This window comes from Pyxicephalus adspersus, chromosome 1 (genome assembly GCF_032062135.1).
Source record: "Pyxicephalus adspersus chromosome 1, UCB_Pads_2.0, whole genome shotgun sequence".
Taxonomy (NCBI): Eukaryota; Metazoa; Chordata; class Amphibia; order Anura; family Pyxicephalidae; genus Pyxicephalus; species Pyxicephalus adspersus.
Genome location: NC_092858.1, coordinates 127,841,244 through 127,857,018, shown reverse-complemented (window position 1 = coordinate 127,857,018; position 15,775 = coordinate 127,841,244). Strand labels below are relative to the sequence as shown.

General features: G+C 35.1%; 2 protein-coding genes across 12 annotated transcripts in view; both read right to left on the bottom strand.

Moving 5' to 3' along the window:
* LOC140341373 (large ribosomal subunit protein uL2) overlaps nucleotides 1-15,775 on the bottom strand; it is a 331,097-nt gene that overhangs the window by 137,165 nt on the left and 178,157 nt on the right. The gene's annotated exons all lie outside the window — the stretch shown is intronic.
* Nucleotides 1-15,775, bottom strand: part of CASK (calcium/calmodulin dependent serine protein kinase) — a 152,623-nt gene that overhangs the window by 38,059 nt on the left and 98,789 nt on the right. For all 10 annotated transcript variants that reach the window (XM_072426992.1, XM_072427017.1, XM_072427030.1 and 7 more), the window contains 2 exons: nucleotides 5,482-5,559; nucleotides 2,422-2,502 (listed from right to left, as the gene is read on the bottom strand). In XM_072426992.1, the coding sequence (XP_072283093.1) occupies nucleotides 2,422-2,502; nucleotides 5,482-5,559 (159 nt within the window). The remainder of the gene's footprint in view (nucleotides 1-2,421; nucleotides 2,503-5,481; nucleotides 5,560-15,775) is intronic.

Below are 15,775 nucleotides of genomic sequence, written 5' to 3'. Positions count from 1 at the left end.
CTATAAATAGTTTTAATTGGACACTTAATTTTATGTGGTTCAGAAAATCTGTTTTCTAGATTAATGTTCAGCCTCCAGCCTTGTAGCAATCAAAAATAATAAATCTCAGTAGATAAATTTTATTTAATCAACTATGTAAGGAGAAGGATTTTTAAAACCGCCTGTCTAAAGATGCTACAGCTTGCAGTGTCCACACACAATGCACTAAACTGACTTCACGGCCTTATTAATCTTGCATTGAAAGAAAAAAAAAATACACTGACACCAACTCATCAATATCCATTAACCTGTAATTGCTTCCTCGAGGTAAAATGGTATTTCCTTTGAAGGAGAAGGAAAAGCATGGTTTTGTTCGATCTATGTCCTTCAGTTGCCATTTGTTTAAAGGGCTGTCCAGTTACTGTGCCTAAGCAGGTAGGATGCAGTACCTTACACCTTAATATTTTTGATTGGATGCATATATAGTTCTAAACACTATTCTCATCTAAAAAAAAAAAAAAAAACTGCTTAATGTGCCCACACCGGAGCACTGGGATGTGACAAAGTACAAAAATTACACTAAAGTTGGTTTTAAGTATTACAACAAGAATCAACAAAAATTCTAAATAATGTGTCTTCACCACCCACAAACAAAGTTATTTAAACTTTGTTATTACATAATGGAGAGACAACCTCATACTGACATTCCTAATGCTAAGTCTCTGAGCTAATTTTCTGTACACAGACACCTTCCCTGCATCTATTCTCTTACAAAGAGGTAATACACACTTAGCAGTTTCCCAAAGGATGTTGAATCAATAGGGACTATTGTTTGTAGGGGCGTTTTATATTCAGGCTGGCACGGTCTCCAGATATTTTCCCTTGTGTTTTTCTTTAGAAAGAAAATGTTTTAACAATTCCCTTATCTGAGATCAGGCACACACACAATACAGCTTTGCTTGCAAATTGTTATTCGCATCCTGTGATTAAGCACATAAATCCAGCAGTACTGGTATAACTGAAAAACATCAGATTTAAACCTCACAGGGGCACCATGGTCAATAAAATGAGTACATTCAACAAATAGACTCAGTCAGTGGCAAGGACTGGTAATAGGACAATATGTTAAAATGATTCAGTAAATAAAATCAATTCAACTTCTAGTTTTATTTTACAAATCTGAAAAGTGTTTGCTTTTATGAAACTAAGCAAGTTGGCTGTAGTGAACCACTCATAAGCCTCACAAATGTCTGTGGACATTGCTAACTCTACTGTAGGAAGATTTAGGGGTGTTTGCTGTGTACAAACTGTTATGTCACTACTGTTTCATGGTCACATAAAATCCCAGCATGCAATGAAGCAAAAAAAAAATAAATAAATAAATAAAATTAATATGTCCCTATATAAACTAACCTAGGCTATTCAATTGTATACCTTTTTATAAAAGTAATATTATCTATATCCTGTTTTGGTGATTCTGCAAACAGTGCAACACACAGGGCTCGAGGACACTGTAGTACCAGTATAAGAGCTGAACAATATGCATGGGTTTCTTACTAAGAAATGCATATGCCAATATAGTTCTGTGGGGAAGAATTTCAAGTTTTCAGCACCTGCTTTCAGGGCTGTATGAATTAAATATGAGAACCAAGTTTAAATGTGGTGTTTAAAGAGTAGACGTCAGCAAAAAATAATGCAGCAGAGTGTTAATACTCTCCAATAATGCACATTACACATTAGTACAGAAAGCATTGCATTACTTTAAACATTATGTTACTAAATGATTTAAAAGTGTGCAAATGTTTACAATGATTACTTTATAGTAGTAGTTAAGGCCATTTTTTTTAAATAACAAGTATGTATAGCCATAGTTTTGGGTAGTCCAGGGAAGGAATAAAACTCTTCATCTCTTCTTCAATCTGGGACACTGTTTCAACCATCACTTTTCTTTGCGCTACAAAATGTCTTACCATACAGAAGCAAGGAAATTGCTTTGTAGAAAGTGAGGAGAATGCTTCCAGCAAAAATAGGGTGGCCAAAGTCTGGAGTCAATATAAGAAAATTTTATTTATTTATGTTTCCCTATTGAAAAAAATTCCTAAACTAAGCGTGCGTACACACGTTCTTTAATTGTTGTTGGAAAGGATCTTTCACGATAACAAAAGACTGAACGAGCGCTGTACATACAGCCCTGAGAGGGCAGGTGGGAGAACGACGGAGTGGCACCCTGCTGCGCTCTCTTCCCTTCACTTGTACAAGACAGTACAGGAAGTGAGGTGAATATCAGCGATAGGAGTGATATCAGTAACACAAACTCTAATTCGTTCCCAATATATCTAAAACTACAGCTGTAATGGCATTGGATATTGAAACTGATTGCGCTTTTAAAACAAAAATTCACTGTTTTTTTTTTTTTTTTTTTAAGGGCAATACTCTACTTACCATGAAATGAGGTTGTGTTAGTAAACGTTTCAGTTCTTTTGCATCATTGTTTTCAGGATAACATGATATTTCTTCCAAAACCTACAACGGGCAGCAGAATAAAGGTTAAAGAAGTTAGTGCATACAGAGTGTAAGATTTTTTTTTTACACGATTATCAGGTTCTGTGCCTTCATTGCCCTGACGAAAACCACTTTTTCCTCCCAGTTTAATATTGGTACAACAATTTGGATAACATAAATATACTTTCCAAAAAAACAAAAATTACATGATCAACATACTAACATGGGGTTTGGCAATATCCCAACTTCTATTGGCGGTCATATAAAGGCTGTAAATAGTATACCATTTTGGGTGAATGTTTTAGCCGTAAGGCAGAATTTGGCCTTTGTTACCATGAGCCCATTATTTTTGGGTAAAGTCCAATAGCTGAATAATATAATGCCTCAATAGGTTTATCAAAGCCTGTTTTTTCCATCCTGTTTCCCCCATAGACACAATAACACTACTGGTGGTAGATTTTCTTGATCCACTGAAACTGCCTCAAAAACCACATAAGGGCCAGATACATAATTCATATATTCTGAATAGACAATCCACTCTGGTAATGACCTTACAGGTAGGAATGTGGCAGTATTAAAGTGAAAAGCATTCTGCCATTTTCAAGTAACTAACATCATGTGGATGTCAAATTCATCTCACTGCTATTGAATGTGCATGGTGTCATGCAAGCTCAGTTAAATAGTATGCTTTACTAGCAGGAAATCAGTTTTTTTTGGCATGGTAAAAAAAGGCCTTATTTTAGTCCATATTACCTGACAAAACAGAAAAATTACTGTAAAGTCAAGTAAATATCAATGCAAAAATGCTAAGCTTTTTCCTTAGCCACTAAACCCATTTTACCTTTCCTTATTGTAGCTAGATTTAGTTACCAATTAGCACGGAAACCTTTCGTTTAGTCATTAAGGAACTTTATTATTAAATGTAACACATGTTTTGTTTGACCTTTTAAGAGAACAAACAATTGGCAAAATGAGTTTCCTTAGAAAGAGTAAAAACATATTTAGTTTTTAAGTGGTACAAACAAGTAACTATTTTCTACTGGCAACAACTAATGCCTTTGTACAACCATTACAGGAACGCATTCTGAAGTCATAAAACCATTTCATTTATTAAAAAATATTTAGTCAGTCAATTATAGAACCAATGATAACTGGAATGACTGGTAAAAGTGCTTGTATTTTACCTTTGAGAATGTTCTGTTAGCTTGCATTAGCTAAAACGCACCCCAGCAAAATTAATTTCAGTCAGCATTTAACCCCCCTAGCGTTCTAATTCTGTCAGTTTTTTGATGCAAAAAGTGATCCTATTTTTTTTGCATAGAAATTTTTGTTTATATTGTGGGCCTGTAATTTTTAGGATTAACTCCCGGGTATGATAATTATATTTATTTATTTATTATATTATATTATGTTATATTATATATTATTTTATATCATAAAATATAATATAATACATAATTATAAATAATAATTTAAAAAAATAATGAAATAATAGACAACAATGTAATCTTAAAATAAAATATAAAATTCAAAATGTACTTTTATTTTTATTTCAGGTTGTGTGGTGTTTTTGTACTGTAAAAACCATTTAAAAGCAGATTACATTGTAATCTGCTTTTAAATTTCCCTCCCAGACACACCCCCATACATGACTCATCCTCCCGGGGTGATGTGAGTGGGGATTTCCCTGCCCTGCCTCACACAGGCACACAGACGCTGGAGCTGCTGCTGCTCATATCTCCAGAGAGATGCGGGCAGCAGCGTGGCCGGGACCTGGGTGCTATTTAAAAGCAGGTTACTGGCCATGCCCCCCGACGGACCGGTGCCCGGGCATCACACCAGGACCATCGGATCGCCGCTGGAGCGTGGGGCCAAGGTAAGGGGGGCTCTTAAAGTTACCCCGAGTGTGACATGGGATTACCGATTTTTGCAAGTAAAAGCCACCCCGAGTCACACTCGGGATTACCGCTAGGGGGGTTAATTGGCACATGTAATGTATTGTCCTCTCACCATCAACACTGTGGTATTAGGTAGGTGGGAGTAAAGGAGGACCAATAAAGGGCACACTATAATTTGGTGATAATACAATTGGGGAGGATGGAGGGGCACAGACATCAATTTAAAGGAGCCTTACAAGTGGGCCACCATAGAAGGAGGAACTGTAGGTGGGGCACTATATTTAAGGTCAGAACTAAACAGGTGGGCTGCTACTAAAAAAATTAAAAAAAAAAAAAAAAAAAAAACACCTGTCATTCTATAACTACACTTTCAGAAACTAATGCCTAAAGATATAATAATTATTCAACCCCCCCCCACCACCACCACCACTTATAAACATCTCTGCTACATATGCTGTATTATTATTGCTACAGCACAAGAAGAAGAATGCACATAAAGCACAAAAACATCTAAAATTCAAATATAGTTAGTATACACTTTACTAGCAATAAATGCAAGTCTTGTGATAAAAAACAGACAAATGGCTAAATAAATTTTGTGTTTTCTCCACAGTAACATTGTTTGTTTCCTTTAAATTATATAGAAAATGAAATAATTCTTAAAAATTAACTCCCAAATAATGTCTAATTTATCCACCAAAAAAAATTTCAGTTAGCTGTCCATAAGTAGTGAAAAAGGTATTGCTGAATCAAAAGGGACACAGCTGAAAGGTGAAAATTGTGCTGGTCTATAAGGTAAATACACCTACTGGTAAATAGAAAAAAGTAAATTCATTTATGGGGTAACTAATGCCCTCTGTATAATAAAACTAAATAATCAGCACCTATTTCATAGCGATATATGCCCCAAGATCTGCTACATAAGCAAGGGTAATATTGAAGGTATTAATTATGAATAGTGTGTGAGGAAAATGGTTATGACTCCGTCAAAATTCATCCTAATACATTGGTCAGTTCAATGCATTAGGAAAACACTCTCAGTACACATGAATCAATATTGAATAATACATGCATGAACACTAAGAAAAAAAAAGTTAATTACCTCTTTGGCTCTCTGTACAGCATCACTTGGAGGATTCCTGATTTGTGGCGAAGACTTCGTATTGATTTTGTCATAAAGCTAAAATCAAAGGACAAGAATAATGCAATCAAGCAAAGTTTGCTAATTAAACACGCTACGCTGAAAATGAAAGTTCTGAAGTTTTGATTCTAATAATTCAGAAGTGCAAATTCTTTCAGAGTCTTTAAAAGCTGCGGCTATTTGGGCTTTGGGAAGGAAAACAAATGCAAGTCTGCTAATGCAGTAAACTATGAGAAAGTTTCCTGCTGTAATAGCTGTCCCAAGGAAGTGATGAAAATCCCTAATTAAGCATTGGCAAGTTTTTTTTTCCCTGAAAGGAATGTGCAGACGTACGATTAGCCTTCAACAGCTTTCACTATTACCATTTATGAACTAGAACACCAGTGAATTTATTTTTCACATGGATGGTATGACGATAGAAGCTGTGCTAAGGATCAGTATTAAAACCTTCAGCAACTGAGTGTGCTCACATTATCACATTTTATAATCTGCACAAAAGACTTCAAGCTGCATATCAATGCACAAAAAAACACGTAAAATACAAATATAAATGCATTAAAAAATACATAAGAACCCCAGAATTCTTGTATACCACAATTATTCTGCCCCACATGAAAGGATCGATGTATGCTCAGATTCCTATAGTCAGGTAAGGAGTAGGTCAGCAAGACTTTCTTGCATAGTTGCCAGAAGGATTTCAGGCACAATATGATTAACACTAAAGGTGACATTTATAATGTAGAGCGGAAATCACTATTGTGTGCAAGTTTACTCCACACTGCAATTAATCACCCATTTATAAAATGTGGGCTCCAGCCTGTGGTATCCTACATAGATGTCTTTGCTTAATGCATTAAAAAAGCACTATTCGCATAGGCTTGACAGGTCATGTGACCAGGCTCTTCTCCAAGCTTTACCTCCTTTTCATGTCAGTTCATTGTAATGTGCTGGCTTTGCAATGCCAGAGCACTATGAACATTCTTAAAGCAAAAGCTTACTTTTGTGCCCCAGTATTATGCCTTAGCAGTTTGGCTTCTATAAGGCCATACTAGTTCTTTTAAACTAAACACCTTAGATATAGAATATGAAAGGCAAGGAAAAAATGTCATCATTTAGAAAGGAGTTGGAACAATCTTTTTTGTATAAAAACAGTAACTTTACACAAACTGTTTTGAACATTGAAGATTTCCAATCAAGCTCAAGCCTTGGTGCAAATTTCCTGTGTAGAGGGACAATATTAAATTGTGCATTTAATCTATTGTTCTGTATACTTTACGGACATTGCTGAAACACTCCGTTTCCTGATTCGAGCTTTGAACCAACTCTACTTCCTCAAAAGATTATCCAAAAATAAAAACAGATCAGATAAGTGACTTTTGAATGTATTTTAACTCCATAAAGGCCACAAACCACAAGTTATATGTTATGATGACAAATATTTTTGTTTACTTTCATTTTACACCTCTACCACTCCATTTGACTGCTAGGAGTAAGGAAAGGTAGCCCAGTGCAAGCTCATAAATGCCACTAGGAGCTTACACAGAATTAAAGAACTCTCTACCTCTCCCCCATGTAATGGCTCAGGGTGGCCACAGTGCTCCTGGGGCGGGGGGGGGGGGGGGGAACGCTATTATACCACCCTCTGGTATGCTACGAATGAGCAAAACACAAGGTTGTTTTAACAATATGAAGAATTTTGAATAAAGCAAATAATCTAGTCATGCTAACACACTTGTATTATTACTGGGCAATATGGTGGCTCAGTGGTTAGCACTCTGGCCTTTGCAGCGCTAGGTCCCAGGTTTGAATCTCAGACAGGACACTATCTTCATGGAGTTTGTAGGTTCTCCCTGGTTTTGCATGCGTTTCCTCTGGGTACTCAAGTTTCCTCCCACATTCCAAAAACATGCAGTTGGGTTTATTAGTTTCACAAATAGACCTTAAAGATCATCATATCTAATATTTAGACTAAGTAAAGCGGTTATTCGTTATAAGTGTACTTTCAGTAATATACAGTCCTGTAGTCATTATGTAACATATAAGAACAATAATTATTAGTGTTGGAAAATAAATATTAATAATAATAAATGTGTTGTATTTAAATTTTTTGAACACAAATTGGTGTCAGCTTTTTACAGCTTATAAAAACCATGTATTTTTTATTTTTTCCAATAAAATTAAATTTTTCAAAAAAAATTCTTTCATTACCCTTTTCCACCTGCAATTTCTACATACACCTTCCTCTGAATGATGCCAATGACATGTTCATAAACGTTCTGCTCTATGAAAGCCATGGAGTTGGCATAGTGCTTTTAAATCAAGTAATTACCAACTCTTAACAGGCACCATAAAAAGATGAAAGAAAAAGGACACTGACACCTTGGCTGTAGTATTCATTGTCAGTGCCATCTGTTTAGGAGGGAAATGATTAGATACAACACTAAAAAATGAAATAAAATAAAAAAAATATCCCAAGGAAAACCTTTATATATCCCTAAAATTATGTATACAATTAATAGTCACAGTAAGTTAACTCTTTGTGGCAAAATTTGAGGAGGCATGACCTTCCTATTGTCACCAGGGGCTATAGCCGGTACAAGCAGCCAGACTGGGACAAATTCACTTATAAAATAGAGTACCGATTTTTGCAGACCTGCATTTTACCAGGCTGCAAAGGACTAGGTATCAGCAGAGACTTTAGGTTTATAGACTGTAGAAGCACATATACGAACACAAACACAAATGGATCAAAAAAAAATATATTTGTTTGTATATATATTTTTAACTTCCCTTTCTAATCATAAGTCTCGCTACACAAAACTCTGTAGGTGAAAAAACCTAAAGGGAAAAATAAAAATGGCTGACAATGTATAGAAATGTACGGTAAAACCCAACATACGCTATATTTACTTACAGTACATATTCAACACAAAGTTCTACAGGAAACTTCTGACTTGGCTGCACAAGGGACCTGGTAGCAGCAAACTGATCATATATCATATCACAGGACAGTTATATTTAGGCTAGGTTAATCTGTTTGTGCCATATCAGGGCAAAGTAAAGTTAGACCTTGACTCAGAATTGTGTTAATGTACTGTGAGAGATGAGGCAAACATATTTGTATAAACTCTTTTACTAACTCATAACATTTTGTACTTGGCATTAAAACTAAAATCATAAACCTAAAACAAAAAAAAAACAAACAAAAACAGTCAAGTTTGTTACCTAATTTATGTTTTAGGATTTTTTTTTTTTTTTTTAGGATCTTTCCTATAGGATGAGACGGGTGGCTGAAGATCATAATATACTTGCGCTGTTGTAGTACTCTATGATTGTTTTGACCCAAAACTGCTTGAATATTGCAAATTTTGTACTTGTTTTAATTAAATCATTACAACTGGTTCTCCAATATTGTGGTCTTATTGCCTATTTAAATACCTAATTTATGTTAAAAACTGCATTACAAAATCACAGGTCACAGCTGATTTTTTTTTTGCCTATTGTCCAGTTAAAAGGTTTGTACAGCACTGCTTTCTGCCACACGAAAAATGTTGATTCTAAATGAGGATACCGGAAACTATTACATCCCTTCCATATCAAAATACTAACAAATGCATTTTCGCCACTGCTGACTATGGTGCTATTTATACTGCTGAAGCATTTAGGTGTTGAACTAAAGTCTCTGGATATGCTTTTAACTTGGTAGAGTGGAACAGATACATAAACTAAAGTTTAGATGATTCGCTCCTGTGCCTTAACCCATGTATATCAAGTATGTACGGAGTTTTGCTGTAGCAGTAAAATCACAGTACAAAGGAAGTAGGCGTAAAGAGACAGGCATCATAAAATTGAGATGTGGACAGTTCTTAAAGTGGAACTAAACCTGCGTGCCATCCTGCTTGTTTTTTATTTTCCCCATTTATTTACTTTCCCTAAACTATTTTTGGCACTCAAGATTGGGTGGACCTGGAAGGAAGCAGGGAGGAGGGTTTTCCTGGCAACTACGCACCTCAACAAAATTGGAGGCAGGTAAGAACAATTAGGCAGGTAAGATTAGTCACTGCAGAAGGGACATCTCTGCTCTCTACTTTTTCACTTTTTCTATTCTCATATAAACTATTTCTCATATAAATGTGCATTGTTCATGTTTGCACTCTTTTGAAAAACTTTTTTTTACAAACTTAGACTTAACAAACTTAGTTAGATAGGAATCTAGGTGTCTCTTAGTTCATCAATTTGAAAAAAGACACAAGTTCATCGCTCAACCACTAGGAAAATAAACATATCTCAGATACAAAACCCTAAACACATAGTTGTTCCAGAGGAAGGCAAAAAAAACCCTGGTACAATTTGCTCCGAAGGGATTACCTGAGGGAACTGGATGTGCTTTTTTTTTTTTTTTTTTGCTGTACTGCAAATACTGTTCTTAGTTAGATTTTGGAAGAGGAAGTAAACTTTTCTTAAAACAGTTTCAGCAGTAGCAAAACCATGTTTTCTTACAGAACTGTTAAAATGTCAGAAATGTAACGACAAGCTCAATTTTTGTTTGCACCAGACAGCATCACTATTGTACAAAGCACTTCCACAACCTTACAGTTTCCATAAAATAGCTTGCCAAAATTGAAATGTTATTGTGTATCTAAACTGAAAATCTATTTTTGATATGGTTGGCACTATGCCTTTTATTTTACAGCTTTCTTGAACAAATCAGTTTTTGTGACAAAGTTTCATTCCTGGAGAAACTTACAATTAAAGTATTTCCTGTTTCAGGCTGACAAAGCTAAGCACACTCATTTACCTTCCGAGTTGCCAATCAAGTAAGGCATTATGCCATACATACTAAAATGGACTTTGGGTTTGCTTGAACTTTCAATTTTTTTGAGGTTCTAATGCATTAAAAAATAAATATGATCATCAAATTATTTTATCAAGTCACTTTTCTAATAGTCTGCTACCCTGTTGGTACATTTCACTTCACTTACTGTGCCTCCGATAGCTTGTAAAAAAAAATGAGGGATATGGTCCTCATTGGGACAATAAGGTATAGCCTACTGGCATACAAAACCTGGCAAAACTTATTGAATCACTTAATGACAGACATTTTTGTTTATGAGCAACTAAACATTCTCCCATTGCAAGTCATACCTCCAAAAAAATTTGAATAATGTAAATTAATGGGAAATGTTTTTTTCATATCAAGTAAGTAAAATTATGAAATCACTCAACAATGACGAAAAGAGTTGAAAACAATCCAAATTCATTTATTACTTTATTGCACCTCCTCTGACTTATGACTCTTCTTTGAGGCCTGAACTTATATGCAAACTTATACCCAATAATAAAAAACAATATTCATCATAATTCAGGCTCCAACTTACTTGAAATTCACAAAGCGTTTTCAGCGGTATGCTAGGCTCAGCAAGTGCTTTATTCACATTCAAGCACAGGAAATCATAGAAAGCATGACAGCGCCTTGATGTGTTTAGTACTAACCACACAAAATGTCTTAAGCTGCTGCCATGCTTTTCTTGATTCCTTCTGTTGGAACAGGAAAAAAGCACTGAACTTGGTATGTTATTAAAAACTTTTATGTTTGTGAGTATTTTATAAATTGCCAGAACTAAGCAAGGTCAAAGGTGATGGTGGCAAAACCTGGATGAAACTGGAAAGTTGGTGGTGTTTCCCTAGTAGCAGCAAGACTGTATATGTATATAGATCTTTTACACCAATTGACTGATCACATTTTCAGGATTTAGCCTTGTAATGGCCGATTTTCCATTTTTCTCCATATAGATGGAATAGGAGGTAATGAAAACCAATTACCCTATTGGATACTCAATATAAACTACTACTTTACTCAATCTTCCACAGTTCATAACTACTTCTCTTTAGACCACTGTAACCCTGTTTTCTTCTGTTAGGTGTTAATGGATTTCTTTGGTTAATTTCTTACAGTTTCTGCACGGTTGTTTTAATATCTTTTGTTCTACATTTCCTTGAGTTTTTCGTTTTGAAGCTTTTATGCCTTCCTTGCTCTACCTGTACGTCTCTTCCAAATGACCAGGTGATTCTATAAATATTTCCCACATTGTTAAGGGTTCCCATTATTCTTTACTAACTTAGTCTGAACAAAAAATGTGCCATTAAATGCAATAAGGCCATTTCATTTTTCAGAGGTATGTTTCACAAAGCCAAAACAGTTTTGTATCATGTCTGAGTATGTGATTTCCAACATTTTTGACAAGGGTTCCAATAAGCTGACTAACATTCAAGAAACTCTTTACCATTTTAGAAACATACTACATTTTTTTTAATATTATCTAAACGTTTGTAACCATAGATAAACATCATTTTACATTTACAAAAACTGCAAACACTAAAGAAATAAAAAAAAAAAAACACCCAATCTCGATCAACACACTATTTCTTCAACACCTATTTTCTTAGCTGCTCCAAATCAGGCACATACGAACCACTAAAACCAATATGGCTTCTCTTAACTGCACTCCACTTTACAACATTATCGTTTATCTATAATGAACTTTCCCACTAAACCTGTTTATTTGATCTCTGCCCACAACCCCGCCAACATCTCTATCTAACCACGGAGACCAAATTTGAGAAAATTTAATAACATTTTGTTTAGACTTAAATGTGACCTTTTCAAAGCCAATATTTTTGTTTCACTCAGGCTCCCACGGATTCACCTAGAGGTTCCTTCACCATCCATTTCTTGATCAAAACAAATCTAACCATGCTATCCGTGTTAACCCGTCTAATTGCTACCTTATATTTCTCCCAAAATTTTCCAATGTTTTACTACTCTCTCCATTAAATAAAACATTGGAAAGTGAAATGATTACTTATCAATTTCCAGGCCATACAAAGGGACTACAGATATCCAACATACATTTTATTAAAACATATAACCGGCTTAAACACTCACTACTTTCCCATCCAGAAATGAAGCAGGAACTGTGAAGCCAAATAATAAATCCACAGGTTAGGAACACCAAATCCACTTTGTTATATTGGTAACTGTAAGCCATTGAATCTAATGAGTGTTTCTTATTTGTCAGATAAGCATTGTGAATAAATCTATAATGTAATCCACACAAGGAAATACTGGTGTATATAACAAATGTGTCATCCCTATCATAGTGTTGAAAACTTATGGCCTGAAATCGGTAGCCAGAACCAAATATAACATCAATCCTCAAAATTTAAAAGCAAGAGTTGGAATTTTGCCAATATTTTCTTACCCTCCTCCCCTTCCTCCCTCCCACCCATCCCATTCCTTAATTTTTCTTTGTTATAGGTTACATGTTTTTCTTCTTTGTTATATGTTACATATTATACCTTTGTTCAAAATGTAATAAAAGCCTATTATACATAAAAGCAAAGGTCGGATAATAATATGGACACGGGTTCAACACCTTTCCCTATTTGTTCAAAGATGGTAATATAAAATGTTCTTGTACATTTGTAACTGCAAACCCCATAGTTTACTTGCATGGGTTATATACTTTTACAATTATTGGGGGGTTATTATTTTTGGGGGGTGTAAATATTTGGGTTTTAATGCAATGTTTATTTTCCTTTCACTTCTGCATTGGTGTTTTACTCATTTTGCTGTTTTTTTTAATATTAGTTAATTAAATATTTCAGAACTAGGGCCATTCCTATTTTGTGTTGAAAGTCAGAGGATCCCAACCCTTTTATATCATGAATTCAGTTGCAGAATTACTAGACGGTGTGATATTTAAAAGTTGCTTCTTTTTTTTTTTTATACTTTTATGACACTGAGTTTATGGATTGGCTAACCCTTTTTCTCATTAAATCTATATATTGTTTCAAAAGGGTTGCTTTCTCATGAAAGGAATTTCTTTTGTTTTAGTATAATATTTGGTCCTAAGACAGACACACAATAGTGACACAGCTCATGAATAAAGAAACTAGCTTGTCACACATCAGGAAGGTACAACTAAAAGGATAAAAATTAGATCATACTACATTCCTAGCACCAAGTTCATCAGTTAATATTTTCAAAATAGTAAATACATTTACACAATAAAGGTGTCCTTAAAACAAATCTGTTAAATATGACTTAGAAGAAAAGCCCAACATGACTAAAATAAATAGCATTACTTGCCTTAGATAGTGTTGTACACTAGAACAAAACAATTCAAAGCCAAATTACTTAAATGTATTTTATGACGCGTGTAATAGTAAGTGCCAGCACACTGATTTTTGTTGTTGTGTTGCTGTGTAATGACCTTGGGCAGGAATCATTTCCATTTATGCTCTTCATCTTCCATAAAGGAAAGCTATAAATTTATTACTTGCAATTGACAAAAGCCCATGTTAACGGTTTTGTTGCTAACCCACAAAGCAGATGTAGTGCACTTCCACTTTTTACAGGGTTAATAAGAAGGTTGTTTCAAATTTTGCATTTAAATAACATACATAACTTTAGAACACAAACCAGCTTAAAAGCATTTTGTCTGTCTTAACACCTTTAATGCATAAATCCCATGGTTGTGCTCTAGACGTCTCTACAAATAGAATAGAAAGTGCAGCCAGCAAGCATGGGCCCAAAAGATAATGACGACTGCCTGTTCAGTGCCAGTGAGTCCGTACAACTAATATTATTCTGAATTTGGGACAAGTAAGAAGTGGACCAGGAAAGCGGGTGGTGAGGAGGTTAAAAAATTAATGGCAGTTCCAAAAAGTAAGATTTTACAGTAATATGGCTTTGCTACTTATAGCAGCTATATACAAAGCTCCTAAAAACCCCAGCTAGCCACACATATAGCAGCCTTTCCACTTCAACTTTAGCCATAATAAGCTGCTCTTTGTACCCACAAAGGTAATCACTGACACAGTTTTACTCTGTACTTGCTGCAGTGTATACTTCTCCTGAATTCAAATCTAGAGATGAAGTAAAAATAGCACATCCTATAGTAGTTGTTGACCTTTTCATATATATCTTTCAACATATTTGAACAGCTAAACATCAGACTTTTATTCAAACATTAGCTACAGATAAAAGTGTTATATTAAAAAAAAAAACACAATGTAAATGTGTCTTTTTAATATTAAAATTAATACTGTGAAAAAATAAATACTTGGCCTCAGAAATTTGTATTGTGCCCTTTAGAAAAATAATTCATTTCTGCATAACTACATCTCAGTCTCTAACAGACCTGTGTAATATTGCTTTTACTTGCATAAATTTTGAATTTCAAGCCCCCCTCAGTATTTTAATGAGAATAGGAGTCAAGAATTTGAAATTAGCACCTGTTAACTTATGGGAATATAGCCAGCTAAGCCTCTTTGAATTGAGATCTAATAAAGGAGTTGGCAACTATTTCCACATTAAGTGACATTTTTATGAACACTTTCTATTAACTGGTGTACACACAACATAATATATTTAGACCTTGAAGCAGTCCAAGACATGCACATTTACACCTCCGATCAACCCTGAATCCTTCACCTTAAGACAGGTTCTGGGGTTTGCTTCAGCCTCAGAGTTAACATGAACATGGAGTTGTCATTATTGATCACATTGACTCAGCTGGCCACACAAGAGAGCAGTTGTCCCCAGCTGCCCTGGCCGAATGCACTGATATGAGCTCCATTGGTGTGGGAGAAGCACAAGTAGTTTTTTCATGGCCCCATTTATTCAGGTGAATGATAACACAATGCCGAGGAGGAACACATTATCAATGATTTTAGCAAATGGAAGACAGTTGCCAATCTTCCCAACAATGGGGATCCAAATAAAATTTTCCCCAAGGTCAAACTGTGCAATTCCCAGATAAATTAAACTCAAGAGACACTGTATATCTCAGACTATACAAATAGAAAAAGACTGAACATGCATGTCATGTTTGGAAGTATTGCCTGGAGAAAGCCTCTTCTATAAAAAGAACATAGGAGCGAAGCTTAGGTTTGCAAAGTTGCATCTGAATAAAACACAAGACACCTAGAACAATGTCCATTAGAACAGAGTAGACCAAAGTGAAGATTATTTTGTCATAAGCACAGTGGTACAGTGGTGGTGGGGTAACAATTTGGAATTGTTTTACAGCCACAGAACCTGGGCACCTTGCAGTCAACCATGAACTCCCCTGTTCAACAAAGTATATCTAGTGAATATGCGAGACCATCTGTGCGACTGATATTGTTTGGTTGAAATTGTATCATGCAACAGGACAACGATCTCAAAGAACACCAGCAAATCAACTCT